Source organism: Schistocerca piceifrons, chromosome 10, assembly GCF_021461385.2.
Source record: "Schistocerca piceifrons isolate TAMUIC-IGC-003096 chromosome 10, iqSchPice1.1, whole genome shotgun sequence".
Lineage (NCBI taxonomy): Eukaryota > Metazoa > Arthropoda > Insecta > Orthoptera > Acrididae > Schistocerca > Schistocerca piceifrons.
The window spans coordinates 111,817,579-111,831,809 of NC_060147.1; the positions used below are offsets into that span (position 1 = coordinate 111,817,579).

Here is a 14,231-nt window from a genome sequence, read left to right on the forward strand (position 1 = left end):
GATGGTCTTTCTTGTGCCCATATGAGTGGCACCAGATAAAATAAACATTGCATAAGCTAGGGTATTTAGCATACTTGTCAAGAAGTCTATTGGCACATTGCTGATGATTTAGAGATAAAGCGCATTGTATGGGTCTTTGTGTCATTCAGTTTTAGTCCATTTTATGGCACTGAGATTTGTTTTTGTAGAAAATTTTGTACATTGCCTGAAATTTTTTCAGTAGTGTTGTTCTATCAGGACCGAGGTGTCACCTGCGAACAAGACTGAATGAGTACGGATATTTAGTGGTAAGTCATTAACTGTTTTGCAGGTGCTAGGGCTGAGTGTACAGCTTGCCCGACTTGCTAAAGGGCGCCGAACCTATTGTGCGCCTCGCCAACGGGCAGCCGACTTAGCCCTACGATCACTGCACGCTACAGCCACTGCCAGCTAATCGGACATTCCAGTACACAAAGAACCACTCTTCGGCAATATTGTTTATAAAATCACTGTCACACTGCAGTCACAGTGGTTGCAGTTTTTGATAACCACAAGACAGAAATTCAGAACTAATGCAAGCTTTCTGTTATAGGTTTGTCATGGGCTGAGAAAAAGTTGCTTTATAAAAATGAATAGAACACATGTATTTCAGATTGGAAAATTCTATAACTTGAGATTTATGCTCAGAAGATATACCTTTAACCTACTAAAATCTTGTTAACATTTGGCCAATATTTTCCAGATATAAAATTTCAAACTGAACGGTTCGTAGCAAAGACCCTCAGAATTCAAACAGTATTGTGTTCTGTGCAGCAGTGAGTGTTGCTGAGAAATGGTATGTATTTTGTTGCACTGTTCACTTTTCACGACGTCTGATACATTCAGTTCTGTAGGACAATTCGTGCCCTTTCACATCATATTTCTTTGTATAATATTTACTTCATAGATCACGGAATCAAATTACAGTTACTTGGCTACGCGTGGCATTTTCTGTTCTGCGTGCAGTAAGTGTCGTTGAGAAATTGCAAGTATTCTGGTGCACTGTTTGCCTTTTGTAACATCTGATATGTCTGTTTATTAGGATAATGATATGCCCTTCAAACTATATTTATTTGTGTAATTTGTCTGGTGTTCATTAGGAAGTTAAAATTTATGTATTTGATGTGGTCATAAGCAGAAAGGAACCAGAAGTGGGTGAAAGCTGTAGCTCTTTCTAACATTACAAATAATAGCAATTAACAAAGGTGGTAGCAAAAATGTTGAAATGCGGACGACAGCAAGTCACCATTCTGTTGTGTGCGTTCACCTGTTTCTGTCTCCAGCTGTCAGGCCTTCCAGCCTGCTGGACATAAATGAATGCCCTTAGCTGCCAGGCGTTCGTATATGCCCGTAGCCATCTGGGCACTCTACATGGATCCGGTACTGGACTCTGCGGGACCCCTTGGGGAAACTGTTTTGTATCGTGTTAATCCATAAAGAATGAGTGTATCATTGACCAGCTCCATTACAGTGTGGCTATTGACAAGGAGTGCAAGAAACACAAAACTGGTTAGTATTGTTCGATCTCTCAGCTTTTCTTGCTATTTCCTTTTTCTCTGTTATTGAAACACTTCACGTGTCTTGCCTGGAGATGGCAACAGGTTGCCATGTAAATAATAGGAGACTTTATAAAACTGGATGTCGGCTATAATTTTTTGGCTCAGGTCTGCTGTACTGTCTCTTTCTGCTGCAGTAATGGGTGTTTTTTCATTTTCTACAACCCCCCATTTCTATTGCTGTGTGGAGAAACCAGTGTTTCAAAAAGGTGGCAATTGTTTTCCTTCCCAATGCCAGATGTTACCATTTTCTATAAAGCAGGGTTTTTCTATATGTGTGCTTGGGGATTAATGTATGACAAAGTTGCCATTATAGAAGCTTAAGACAGGTTACACGAGAGTTTTGTCATTGTGTAGGGCAGTAGCATTTACATATGTTGTAGGTACTGTTCTAGAATTAGCTGTCATCGTATTATTTTGTTACAGGACCTGGTGTCGCGTAGGCACATGTATCGGGAAGAGTGGAAATCCGGACCAGGAGGTGATAGAGATTTTCCGCAGTGCTCCAAACTTGAGGAAGGTACATATTTGGCGCCCCATCACGTACAGTGTTCTCTGTACGCTCTACACCAATTGCCACAGACTCACTGAACTGCACTTGGATGGCAAGCAAACACTCAGCAGCTCGGTAAGTCTCCCACAGTATGTGTCTGAGTATTGACACTGACTCTTACAGACTAGTTAACTGTGATCGTAATGCCTAAGTGTTATTTCTGGGAAGCTGCTACCAGTCACATTTACATTTAATTTATGTTCAACTTGCACTGAATTGCATAAAGACCAATGTCAGCGCTACAGTGTAATGTTATACAAGAATATGGCCAGTGCACCAGAAGCAAAACTGTGCAAATGAAGCTATGGAATGCCAAAATTGTAAGTGAACAGCTGATGTGTTAAAATATATTACATCAGTATGGCATGACAGCAATTGATACAGAACTACACGAATGCATCCCACAGAGGCAGTGTTGTCCAACTCAACATACAATGAGAGACATATTGCCGAGTTCTACGACAGAATAATAACAGCTGATACCACTAGATGTCAACACCTTACCCCTCCCCCATCTCCCCACAAACCCCAGTAGCCCTCCATCAGCACAACAGTGCACAAAATTGGGGGTTTTAGTTATTGTGTATTAACGTGATTATTGTTATTGTTTATGTAAACATGCCTGAAGAAGAGCAGAACACACTCATAGTGTAATGTTCCGTTAATTAAATATAAATGGAACAGACAGCAATTTACTGCAAATAATTATTGCCAATTAGCTGCTTTGTAACTGTTTTCTGGCAGTGTTAAGTAATATTGCAACAACAAAACAATAATGGCAGTTCTAATAATTGTGCAATGGAAGTGTTAGTGTGTGATGTAGGTCTACTACAATTTTTGGAAAGAGTTGTTTGTCCAATGTATAATTTTCTGCCTAAAATGCTGCTGGAGGAGGCGTCACAGAGAGGCAGTGGACACAGGTGTTCCAGTGCTAACTGACGATTATTCACTGGAGTAAACAATACTTCACCATTTCTACCAGAAAAACAGTCCAAATCCTTCACATCTCAAATTAGTAATTGTCAAATAATTGTAAAGGCCTTTGTCCTCTATGTTCCATACAACAGGAGACAATACTTTAGGTAGAGAATTAGAACAGATGTTACCAATAAAATAACACTGATATTAATTGTCCGTGGAGACGAGTAGCTTATACTATTTTCCTGAATAAGTGACTCCACTTTTGAAATATAGCAAAAGTTTTGTTTACTTGTACCAATAGCTTTAATGAAGTCGAAGTGGTGCGAAATGATTCACTAACAAGGGAACCTCCCCATCGCATCCCCCTCAGATTTAGTTATAAGTTGGCACAGTGGAGAGGCCTTGATAAACTGAACACAGATCAATTGAGAAAACAGGAAGAAGTTGTGTGGAACTGTGAAAAAATAAGCAAAATATACAAACTGAGTAGTCCATGGGCTACATACGCAACATCATGGACAATTTTAGTTCAGGAGTGCCGTGGTCCCGCGGTAGCGTGAGCAGCTGCAGAACGAGAGGTCCTTGGTTCAAGACTTCCCTCGAGTGAAAATTTTACTTTCTTTATTTTTGCATAGTTATTATCTGTCCGTTTGTTCATTGACGTCTCTGTTCACTGTAATAAGTTTAGTGTCTGTGTTTTGCGACCGCATCGCAAAACCATGCGATTAGTAGACGAAAGGACGTGCCTCTCCAATGGGAACCGAAAACATTTGATCGCAAGGTCATAGGTCAACCGATTCCTCCACAGGAAAACACATCTGATATATTCTATATGACACTGGTGACGGCATGTGCGTCACATGACAGGAATATGTTGTTGACCCACCTAACTTGTACACTTGGCGAATGGGTAAAAAGATTCTTCTACCTTGCCCGATTTAGGTTTTCTTGTGGATGTGATGATCACTCCCAAAAAAGTGATGAAAACATAAGAGTTTGTCACATAAACTGAAAATAAAAAAATTAAACTTTTCACTCGATGGAAGATTTGAACCAAGGACCTTTCGTTCCACAGCTGCTCACGTTACCACGAGACCACGGCACTCCTGCGTTCCCAATGTCCTTGATGTTGCCTATCTTCCCGTGAACTACTCAGTTTGTATATTTAGCTTATTTTTTCACAGTTTCACACAACTACTTCCTGTTTTCTCAATTGATCTGTGTACAGTTTTTCAAGGCCTATCCACTGTGCCAACTTATAACTAAATCTGAGGGGGGTGCGATAGGGAGGTTCCCTTGTAAGATGATCTGACTGTGTGATTTGCACAGTTGCAGCAGGCTAACTTGGTGTACAGGAAACAGCGCTGGACTGAGAAGGAAAGGGCTGCAGTCTTTCTTATTTTCTTTACTTTGAAAGCTGTATAATGAAAAGAGAAGCAATGCTGCAAATTGAACTGGAAAATGTGGAGGGGTACACTGTATGGAAGAGAACAGAGTAAACATTTAAAGGCAAAATATGAGGTGTGATAAAAAAGTTACATGAATTTTAGTCTTTAAGAAAGAATCTTTATTTATTCATCATCAACATAAACTTTGTCCCTTCGAAGTAATATGGCAGCGCTTTTTCCGATCTTGGAAGCACTTCTGGAACTCACATTTCATTATGATATTCAGCTCCCTTACGATTATGTTCATCTTGTCAATGGTGGTAAGACCGTGTCCTTTCACGGTTCTCTTCAAACTCAGGAAGACGAAGAAGTGTCAGGAGGCCATGTCCGCAAATATGGTGGCCGAGGCAACGAAACGATTTCGTTTTTTTTGCCAAAAAATTACAAACGAGCATTGAGGTGCGAGTGGGAGCATTGCCGTGATGCAGTTTCCACAAATGGTTTTGCCACAGTTGTTGTTGTTTTCTTCGGATTGCTTCACATAAATGGTGCCTAACATCCAGGTAGTATTCCTTATTGACCCCAAGACCGTACAGCAGGAACTTAGGATAAGCTATGCCGTTGTTAGCAAAGAAAACGTGATCAAACTTGTAGAATTTGTTTGGGTCATAGCTCTTCAGGCAGTTGCTGTTGAGACAATTGGGCCTCGATTTTGATGTCATACCCATATACCCGTGTTTTGTCACCTGTTATAATCTTCTTTAGAAGTTCTCAATCATTGTCAACTTCGTGCAGCAATTCTTGAGTGATGTCTGCGCAACATTAATTTTGGTCAAAATTCAACAATTTCAGAACAAACTTTGCTGGTACATGTGTCATGCCCAAAACATCTGAAAAAATTTCTTGGCATGAGCCCAAGGATAAGCCAACATAACCAGAAACCTCTCCAGTGGTGATTTGGTTATTTTCCAGAACCATATACTTATTTCACATTTTTGTCAGTAGTTGGTGTGCTAGGGCATCTAGAGTGGTCATCGTTTTTGTCTTCTCGACCTTCTTTGAAATGTTTATACCACTCGTAAACTCTTGCCTTACTTATAGTACAGTCACCAAAATGCACAGTCAACCTTTTGAATGTGATGCTGTGCTTTATTCAATTTTTCAAGCAAAATTTAATGCAAATTCTGTGATCCATCTTTTTCGAAAGTAAAAATTCACAGAGCACTCGGAAATATGTATAACCTTTTCAACTGTCAACAGTGAACTAAATATTCAGAACAGCAGAAAATGCAAACATACATCAAGAAAGTATGTACCAAAAAAAAAAATGGAAATCAGATGGATAAATCCCACGGAATTAAAAAAAAAAAAAAAAATAATAATAATAATAATTACCTGTTACTTTTTAACCACACCTCGTATAGCTTTAAAGGAGGAACTGTAAAAACACTTGTACTCTCAATTCTGTGTTTCTATCAGATAATAAGTAGAAGACCTGCTGCAGTTGCAGCATAATGATTGAGAAGCCAGAACCATATCATACAGCCTAAAGTGGAAAATGAAGAAAGTATAACTAGATCTGAAAACAGACTCTCAAACTTAAGTATTTTTAACACAAAACTCAACTAACTGCACTACTGGGGCAGCACAGCTACAGAGTATTGAATGGAGGTACTTGACTTACATGTGAGTATGAGGTTGCAAAATTTGCTTTCTTTGACATCCAATTCTACCAAAAATATGCATGCGTCGAACAAAATTTTGTTAAGTCTCTCAATGAAAATAAGGATTAGGCACAAAAAAAAAGATGTTAAACCATTCATATGGAGATGCTCAAACTTTTAGCACAGAGCAGGCCACTGTGTCTGCATCTCGAGGAGAGACTAGGATCTTGCACTTTTGTGTTTGTATAGCTGGGAAATTGTGGTCTGCTTGCAGGAGCTGAAGAACTTAGTTGAGCAGTGCCCCAGAATAAAATCGCTGAGGGTACCCTGTGAAGTGATGAAGTCTGAGGAATCAGTAGAGGCACTGTCTGGTTTGCAACACCTCCGTGTGCTTTGTCTGGGACAGCACGATTCCAGCATTGAAACCCCTCTCGTGCTGCGACCATTGGCTTATAGCTGCCCAGAGCTAGAAGAAATTGACTTCATGCATACCTACATCAATGTGGAAGACCTGAAGTTCTTCCTGTATGCCAAGAAGAACACCCTTAAGACCATAGGCATAAGGTGGACATTAGCCGGTAATAGGTGAGTGTTGTATTTCTCCTCATACCATTGTATAGCTTCTCATCGAGTTGAGTCTTGTTTGAAAAGTGTTCAAAACAAAGTGCGACTGGACATTAGAAAATTGATGAAATGTAATGTCTACTGATCCCTGGACAGATAAATAATTGATGAATGAATGCCAAATGTAGAAGCTAAAACTTGTTCTTTACACCAAATAATTGTTTATGCAGTGACTTGTGAGCCCCTGTGTGCATCAGCACGAATAACAAATTGTAAATCCAGGAAAACACTGTTTATAGGGGCTCTGTATGGTGTGGTTGGATGTCTTAATTGTTGGCTAAATTACAGTCCAGGGGCTAACCAACACATCTGTTGCATTAACCCTAAAGAAACTCAGTGAAATAATGTTCAGTACTCAGTGATTTTTTAAATTGTAACCGATGATGTTTATTTTTTGAAATGAAGTACCATTTATCACAATTAATGACTGTTCATTGCTGCAGTAATACCTTTCTGAGCATGGGCTTAAAGAAAGAACAGTATTACACATCACATTAATTTCTGAAATTCTTCAAAAATGGTTCCTTAAGCTCAGGTTTAAATTTAAAGTTCCATAATTACGAACTAACAAAATTCCAAGTGCAGACCACTCTCAGAATTACCGGCAGGAAAGTTTTTAATGCTTAGGCTACGTCACTTAACCTGAAATATTCAGAGTCCACATATTGAAAATCCTTTAGAGCGTTCACTAGCGACAGACACCACTGATAAGTCCACAATGCAACCGGCTCTCTTGATGCAAAAATTTCAAGTCTCAGGAATGAAAATACTTCAGAATGTTCACTATTGACACATGTGCAAATTCCAAATCCATGACCAAATACTTAGAAATATTCAGATTCATTCATTAGGTGACTTACTGCCACACATACTTCCAGTCTCCTCTTCTTCTTATATATACAATCGTACTACTGCTGTCTTTGCAAGGTGTTGGAATGTATGGTCATGTGTGATTGGTATGGTGGCTCATTTCTTGGAATTTATTAACTATTGCACAGTGTGGGTTTAGGGCATGTCATTTTGGAGTTGACCATCTCGTCAACTTGTCAACCCGTGAGATGAATGATTTTCTGCGGAAATACCAGACTGCGGCCATGTTTTTCGATTTGGAGAAAGCCTATGGCACCTACTGGAGGACTGGTATCCTCCGTACTCTCTACACGTGGGACTTTTGAGGCGGCATGTCTTGTTTCCTTCAGGAATTTTTAAAAGACTGAGTTTTCGAGGTAGGTGCGGATTCTGCCTTGTCGGGACACATTGATCCAGAAAAACAATGTGCCTCAGGGTTCCGTCCTGAGTGATCTCCTCTTTGCTACTGCCATTAATCCTATTATGGTATGTCTCCTGCTAGGGCAGCTCTGGCTCCCATTTTGTGGACAATCTTGCCATCTATCACAGTTCTCCACGGATTTGTCTCGTTTAGAGGTGCCTTTAGCAACGTCTCGATCATCTTTACTCGTGGAGCATTGACATTGCCTTTCGATTTTACACTGATAAAGCTGTTTGTATGAATTTATGGTGGCACAGTGGGTTTCTTCCATTGTCTTTACATCTTGGTCCTGTTGCTCTTCTGTTTGTTGGAACTACGAAATTCCTGGTGCTCGTGCTCGATAGGAAACTTCCTTGCTCTTCCCATATGTTTTGCCTGGCTGCCTGCTGCACGTGGTTCCTCAGCGTCTTCAGGACTACGTCCTGGGGAGTGGATTGGGCCCCCCCTTCCATTTGTACCGGTCCCTCGCCTGTTCGAAACCAGACTGTGGGTGTTTTGTTTATGCATCTGCACGTCCATCCGTATTACGCTGTCTCAATACAATCCACAATTGTGGCACCTGTTTGGCCACTGCCGCCTTTTACACTAGCCCCGTAGAGAGTCTGTATGCAGGAGCTGCCAAACTACCGTTGTCGCACTGCCACGATTTTCTCCTTGGCAGATACGCGTGCTATTTGTGTGCCGTGCCTGGCCACCCATCCTATGCCGCCTCCTTCAGTGACTTCTCTGGGCTGTATCCTTCTTCTCTGTTACCTCCTGGAGTTTGCTTTTACCTGTTGCTCCTGCAGCTTAACTTCACGGTACCTCCTGCCTCTTTCCCAATGGGTGTGAACCCTTCACCACCTTCACTTCATGTGGTTGTTTGTGTTCACCTTAGACTTCATTCGTTTCGTAAGGACACTACTCGAGCTTTGTTCTGTCACCGTAAGTTTCTCGGCCTTCGCACGGGACTTCATGATAGTATTATTGTGTACAATGATAATTCTCGGCCTGACTGTGGTGTCAAATGTGCCTTTGTCACTGGCTCCTAAGATTTTTGGTATCGGCTTCCTGAACGCTGCCCTGTATTTACACTGGAGCTCTTCGCCTTGTATCGGGCCAAGCAGTACATCCAGCGACACGGGCTTTTCAATTGTCTTTTGCTCCGACTCTCTCTGTGCCCTTCAGAGCCTCTGCACTGCACATCGTCCATTCCTTAGTGCAGCAGGTCCAGAAAAGCTTGCACATGCTCACTCATTATGGAGCCACCCTGGTGCTTATGTGGGTTCCCGGTCACGTCGGTCTGACGGGAAATGAGGTAGCTGACGCTACTGCCGAGGCTGCAGTCCTCGTATCTCGGCTCACCAGTTCTTCTGTTCCCTTCGATGATATCTGTGTTGCCATCTGTCAGCAGGTGGTGTCACTTTGGCGTTACTTCACAGGAACAAGCTCCAGAGAATTAAACCTCTGCCAGTGGCTCGGCCAACCTCCTCTCGGCCCTCTCGCCGTGAGATCATTTTAGCTAGGTTGTGTATTGGGCACTGTCTTTTTAGACATCGTCATCTATTAAGTGGTGATCCCCCAACACTTTGTGCTCATTGTCCTCAACCTTTGACAGTTTTCTATTTCCTGATAGAATTTTTTTTTTTTTTTTTTTTTTACACTTACATTCTAATTTATGTTTGCTGTCTGAGTTATTGGCCGTTTTAGCAAATGAAGCACGGTCTGTTGATTGAATTTTACCTTTTATCCATTGCAGCAATATCGCAAAGGACATTTAATCTTTAGTCCAGGACCTCCATTGTCTTTAAGATGTATTTTATGGCCTTTTGTCCAAGAGAAAGTACCTTTTTCTTTAGCTGTCGCCTGTTGATTGGTCTTAACGTGTAGTCATTTTTAATTCATTTTTTGTCATCGTGTTCTATGATTCTGACATGGACGTGTATGACCTTAGTTGTTTTTGCACCCTAAAACAAACAAAAAGAAACACAAAAAATTAAAGGAAAAGTAGATGCTAGGCTGACATTCATTGAAAGAATCCAAAGGAAGCGTAATTCATCCATGAAGAAAGTGACTTGCAAAACACTTCTTTGACCATTTCTTGAGTACTGCTGATCAGCTTGGGACTTGTACCAGGTTGGATTAGTAGAATAGATAAAAATCCAGTGAAAATTGATGTTTTTTTTCCATTGGGTTGTTTCATTGGTGTGAGAGCATTATGAAGATGTTTAACAAACTCCAATGGCAGATACTACAAGAAAGGCATGTGCATCATGGAAACATTAACTATTGAACATCCAAGAGTACATTGCAGGAAGTTGAGCAACATATTACTTCCACGCACATACATCTCTTGAAATGACCACAATGAAGAAATTGGAGAAATTAGAGCTAGTAAGTGGGTTTACAGAAAGTTGTTCTTCCCATCCACCATTAACTAGTATAACATTTATCTTCAACTTTTGTTGTCCTGTAATCCTCACTTGCGTATAATATTACGGTATGTTGATAATTTCTACTTTTGGGCCATCTAATTACAACTGAATGAATCACAATTTTCATGCCATACGCATTTTATCTTTATTCTTTGCAAGGCATCTTCAGTGGTGTAGGATATATACATATTTTTACTACATAGTTTACATTTTGAGGCAACATGTATATAGGTTATTAGCAGTTCTGGTGGTTGGCTTTTCTATCGTGCAATAATATTTTTTAAATTCTGCTTACAGATTCCATGGATGATGTTCTGTATGTGTGTTTTTTTCCTTTTTTGGCACTGTTTTTGTCTTATTATTGCTATTTGACTTCTTGTTTTCCACACTTCACAGCACTAGGAATTGGTTTGTGCTGCTGACTGTCAAATGTTATTGCCAACTTGTGGGTGTATTTTTTGAGATACCTGTGAAGTGTGTGTGGATGTGCACATGAGAGAAGGCATATATATGTAAGTGTAATAGGGAGCCTGTACTGATGTGTGTGTGCTCATTTATCCCATGTTTGTTTTCAGCAATGGATTTCTGGGTGTAGAAGTTTTCTTGCATCTGTGTAAGGTATTTGTCATGGTTGTTCATTCTGATTATTTTCATATCTTGTTCCATGTTTGTAGGATGGTGGTATGGTGTTTAAAGTGCTTTGCAAATGTGGAACAGTTTGTTTCATACTTAAAACACCTGATGTTTCCTTTGTATGGTGTTTTAAAATTCCTGCATGTCGTGCCTGTGTATATTGCATCTCAACGTTGACATTCAAGTTTGTATATTCCTGATCCCTGGAACTTGTCCCTCTTGGTTGGCTAAGTTTGATTGGAGGGTTTGCACAGTTTTATATGCTGTTTGGAAGCCTTGTTTCTTTAATATGTTTGCAACTCCATGTGTTAATTTATGCATGTAAGTTATAGTGTACCATTGGCTTCTTTTCTGTGTGATGTCATTATGTATGTGTGTTGAATGTGTTTGATAGTTAGCGTGTAATCTGGAAATGTTATTTTGTTTTGTATTTGTGTTTTTATTTTTAATTGAGCCTGTGTACTACATGTGTGTCATATCCATTGTTCCTAGCTATTTATATGATTGTACTCATTTCTGTTTCATAGTTTCTCTTGTTGAGTGGGATACTGTTTAATCTGTGTAACATATGCCTTAGTGTTGCGAGCCTCTGGTTGTGGGGATGATTAGATGTGGAATGTATTATTGTGTCTGTGGCTGTAAGTTTTTTGAAGACGTTAAGTGTATGTTTGCCATTTTCTTTTATTATTGTTATGTCAAGAACATTTGTTTTTCTTTCTTGAGTGTGAATTTTGTGCTCTGGTGTGCTTTGTTGATTTCAGAGTGGAGTTCATCTTTTTTATTCAGTTGGTTCATCTACCAGACAAATAATACCATCCATATATCTGTACCAATACATGATTTGAAGTCTTTCATTAGTGGTTATCTTTGTATCCCTACCCAGCTTGTTTTTTGCATTAAGAGTTTACGTCAAATCTACATCTTTGTAAACACTCAGCAACCCACCATACAGTGCATGTCAGAGGGTACCCTGTACCACTACTAGTTATTTCCTTTCCCCTTCCAAATATGCCTCTGTATGAGACCTAATTTCTCCTATCTTATCTTCGTAGTCCTGAGGTGAAATGAATGTTGGTGGAAGTAGAATTGTTCTGCAGTCAGTCTCAAATGCCAGTTTTCTAAATTTTCTCAATATAGTTCATCAAAAAGATCACCTACTCCTCTCCATGGATTGCCATTTGGGTTCTTGAAGCATCTCCAGAATACTTGCATCTTATTTGAACCTAATGGTAACAAATCTAGTGGCCTGTCTTCAAAACATTTCAATGGTTTCCTTTAATCGGACATGGTGCAGGTGCCAAATCCACTAGCAGTACTCAGGAATAGATCACACAGTATCCTATATATAGTCGCCTTTCCAAAGGAAACATGTTTCCCAAAAATCTTCCAATAAACCAAAGTGGACCTCTCGCCTTCCCTATCACAATCCACACATGCTCTCTTATTTCATATTACTGTGCAATGTTGTGCCCAGATATGTGTCAGGCAGGATACTGATACTTTATTTGAACATTACAGGTCCATTTTTCCTACTCATTCACATTAACTTACTTTTTCTATGTTTAGAGCTAGCTGACATTCACCAAACCAATCGTAAATTTTGTCGAAGTCTTCTTGTATCCTCCTACAGTCACTCAATTTCAACACTTTGCCATACACCACAGGATTGTCAGCAAACAACCACAATTGCCATCCACTTTGTCTGCCATATCATACATTTACACAGAAAACAGTACCAATCCTATCAAGCTTCCCTGGGGCACAGTGTAGGGTAGGCTTATCATATATTTAAAAGGTAGTTGCAGATTTGATTTTTATTACATAAAATGTAAGGGCCCAAAACTTTATTGATATAAACAAATATTATTTTGATTTTCAATTTACAGTGAATATAAGTAGTAACTGTTATAGTCAGTGACAGTGTTAATGGCCTCTGGCTGTGCAGCTCACAAGGAATACTGCGTTGTCATCTCAGCTGAAAGTGCAGAGACAGCTGCAATAGCAGAAGTTTAACCCCCGCCCCCATGGTCTGGTTCATTGTGTATTAAAAACCATTTTGTCATAAACTTACTAAGTGTACCTAATAAGTATGAGAGAGACATTACAGAGAATGTGTATTCAATCTTTCCCAGCCTTAGCGACATGAAGAGAAACCATTGATACAGATTCTTGCACTGCAAAATGGATTCTATAATAAACTGCACCTTAAAGAACAGATTACAGCTTTAGTTGCCTCTTACTTTATTAATGAAACAACCAAACAATGTTTTAAAATATCCGTAGCAGGTTGAACAGCATTTTAAACAAATGTTGTTATAGTCAGAATAACGAAATAAGTAAAGCAGAATTTCTATTGAAGAACAGGTTATGCTCTGAACCGCTATCTAGTGCAAGACAGCTTGATAAGAAAGTAAATGTCCCATGAAAATTACAAAATAAATTCACATTCCATTCATATAGCTCTTTATTCGGATGTTTAAACATTACTGCCTTCAGAATTGGGGTTGCTGGATGGGGGTGACAGGGTGGTGATGTCTGAAAGACCTATCCAAGAAACAACAACGTCAGCTTCTTTAAATGTAGTATTTTTATCTGCCACATATCTTTTCACCTGTGCCGAGACCAGTTCTATTCGATTATAATGACAATGATATGGAGGTACTAGTATCGTCCTGTGACAATGTTGCAGAGCTGTGGAATCAATTTCATATTTTTTGCCACTACCTTTTGAAATCTTAATGAGCTCCAACAGCTCGGCTCTTGTGTTTCAATATATTGTATTTTATTACTGTACAGCTATGAAAGACTATCGCATTTTATTGTTTGCAGTGGGGTCTGTGATAATGAATACACAAACAATGAATTAAACTTTGAACAAAGGCTGGGATTCAAACCTACGTCTTGTGCTCATTAGGCAGACGTGATAACTGTATATATAGTTGAGACTTAATATGTCTGTGGAACATGTAATTTCATAATATTTGTATATATCCTATGCATGAGGTGCAGGCAGGATTATCCCCATTTTGTTCAGTGCTAAGGTGCTCTTCCAGTGCTGGAGAACCTCTGCAGTACTGATAAGAGTTAAGGGAAACGTCAAGATTGGCTGAGGCATGAAATGGAGTTTGTAGTGGGGCGGGAGACGTACTGAGATGATCTACACAGCTGTGTTTGCCGCAGTGCCATGGTG

At 39.7% G+C, this 14,231-nt stretch overlaps 1 protein-coding gene across 1 annotated transcript in view; it reads left to right on the forward strand.

Moving 5' to 3' along the window:
* Positions 1-14,231, forward strand: part of LOC124718880 — an 80,457-nt gene that overhangs the window by 17,995 nt on the left and 48,231 nt on the right. Inside the window, exons 3-4 of the mRNA XM_047244517.1 lie at positions 2,001-2,202; positions 6,375-6,685. Coding sequence (XP_047100473.1) covers positions 2,001-2,202; positions 6,375-6,685 — 513 coding nt within the window. The remainder of the gene's footprint in view (positions 1-2,000; positions 2,203-6,374; positions 6,686-14,231) is intronic.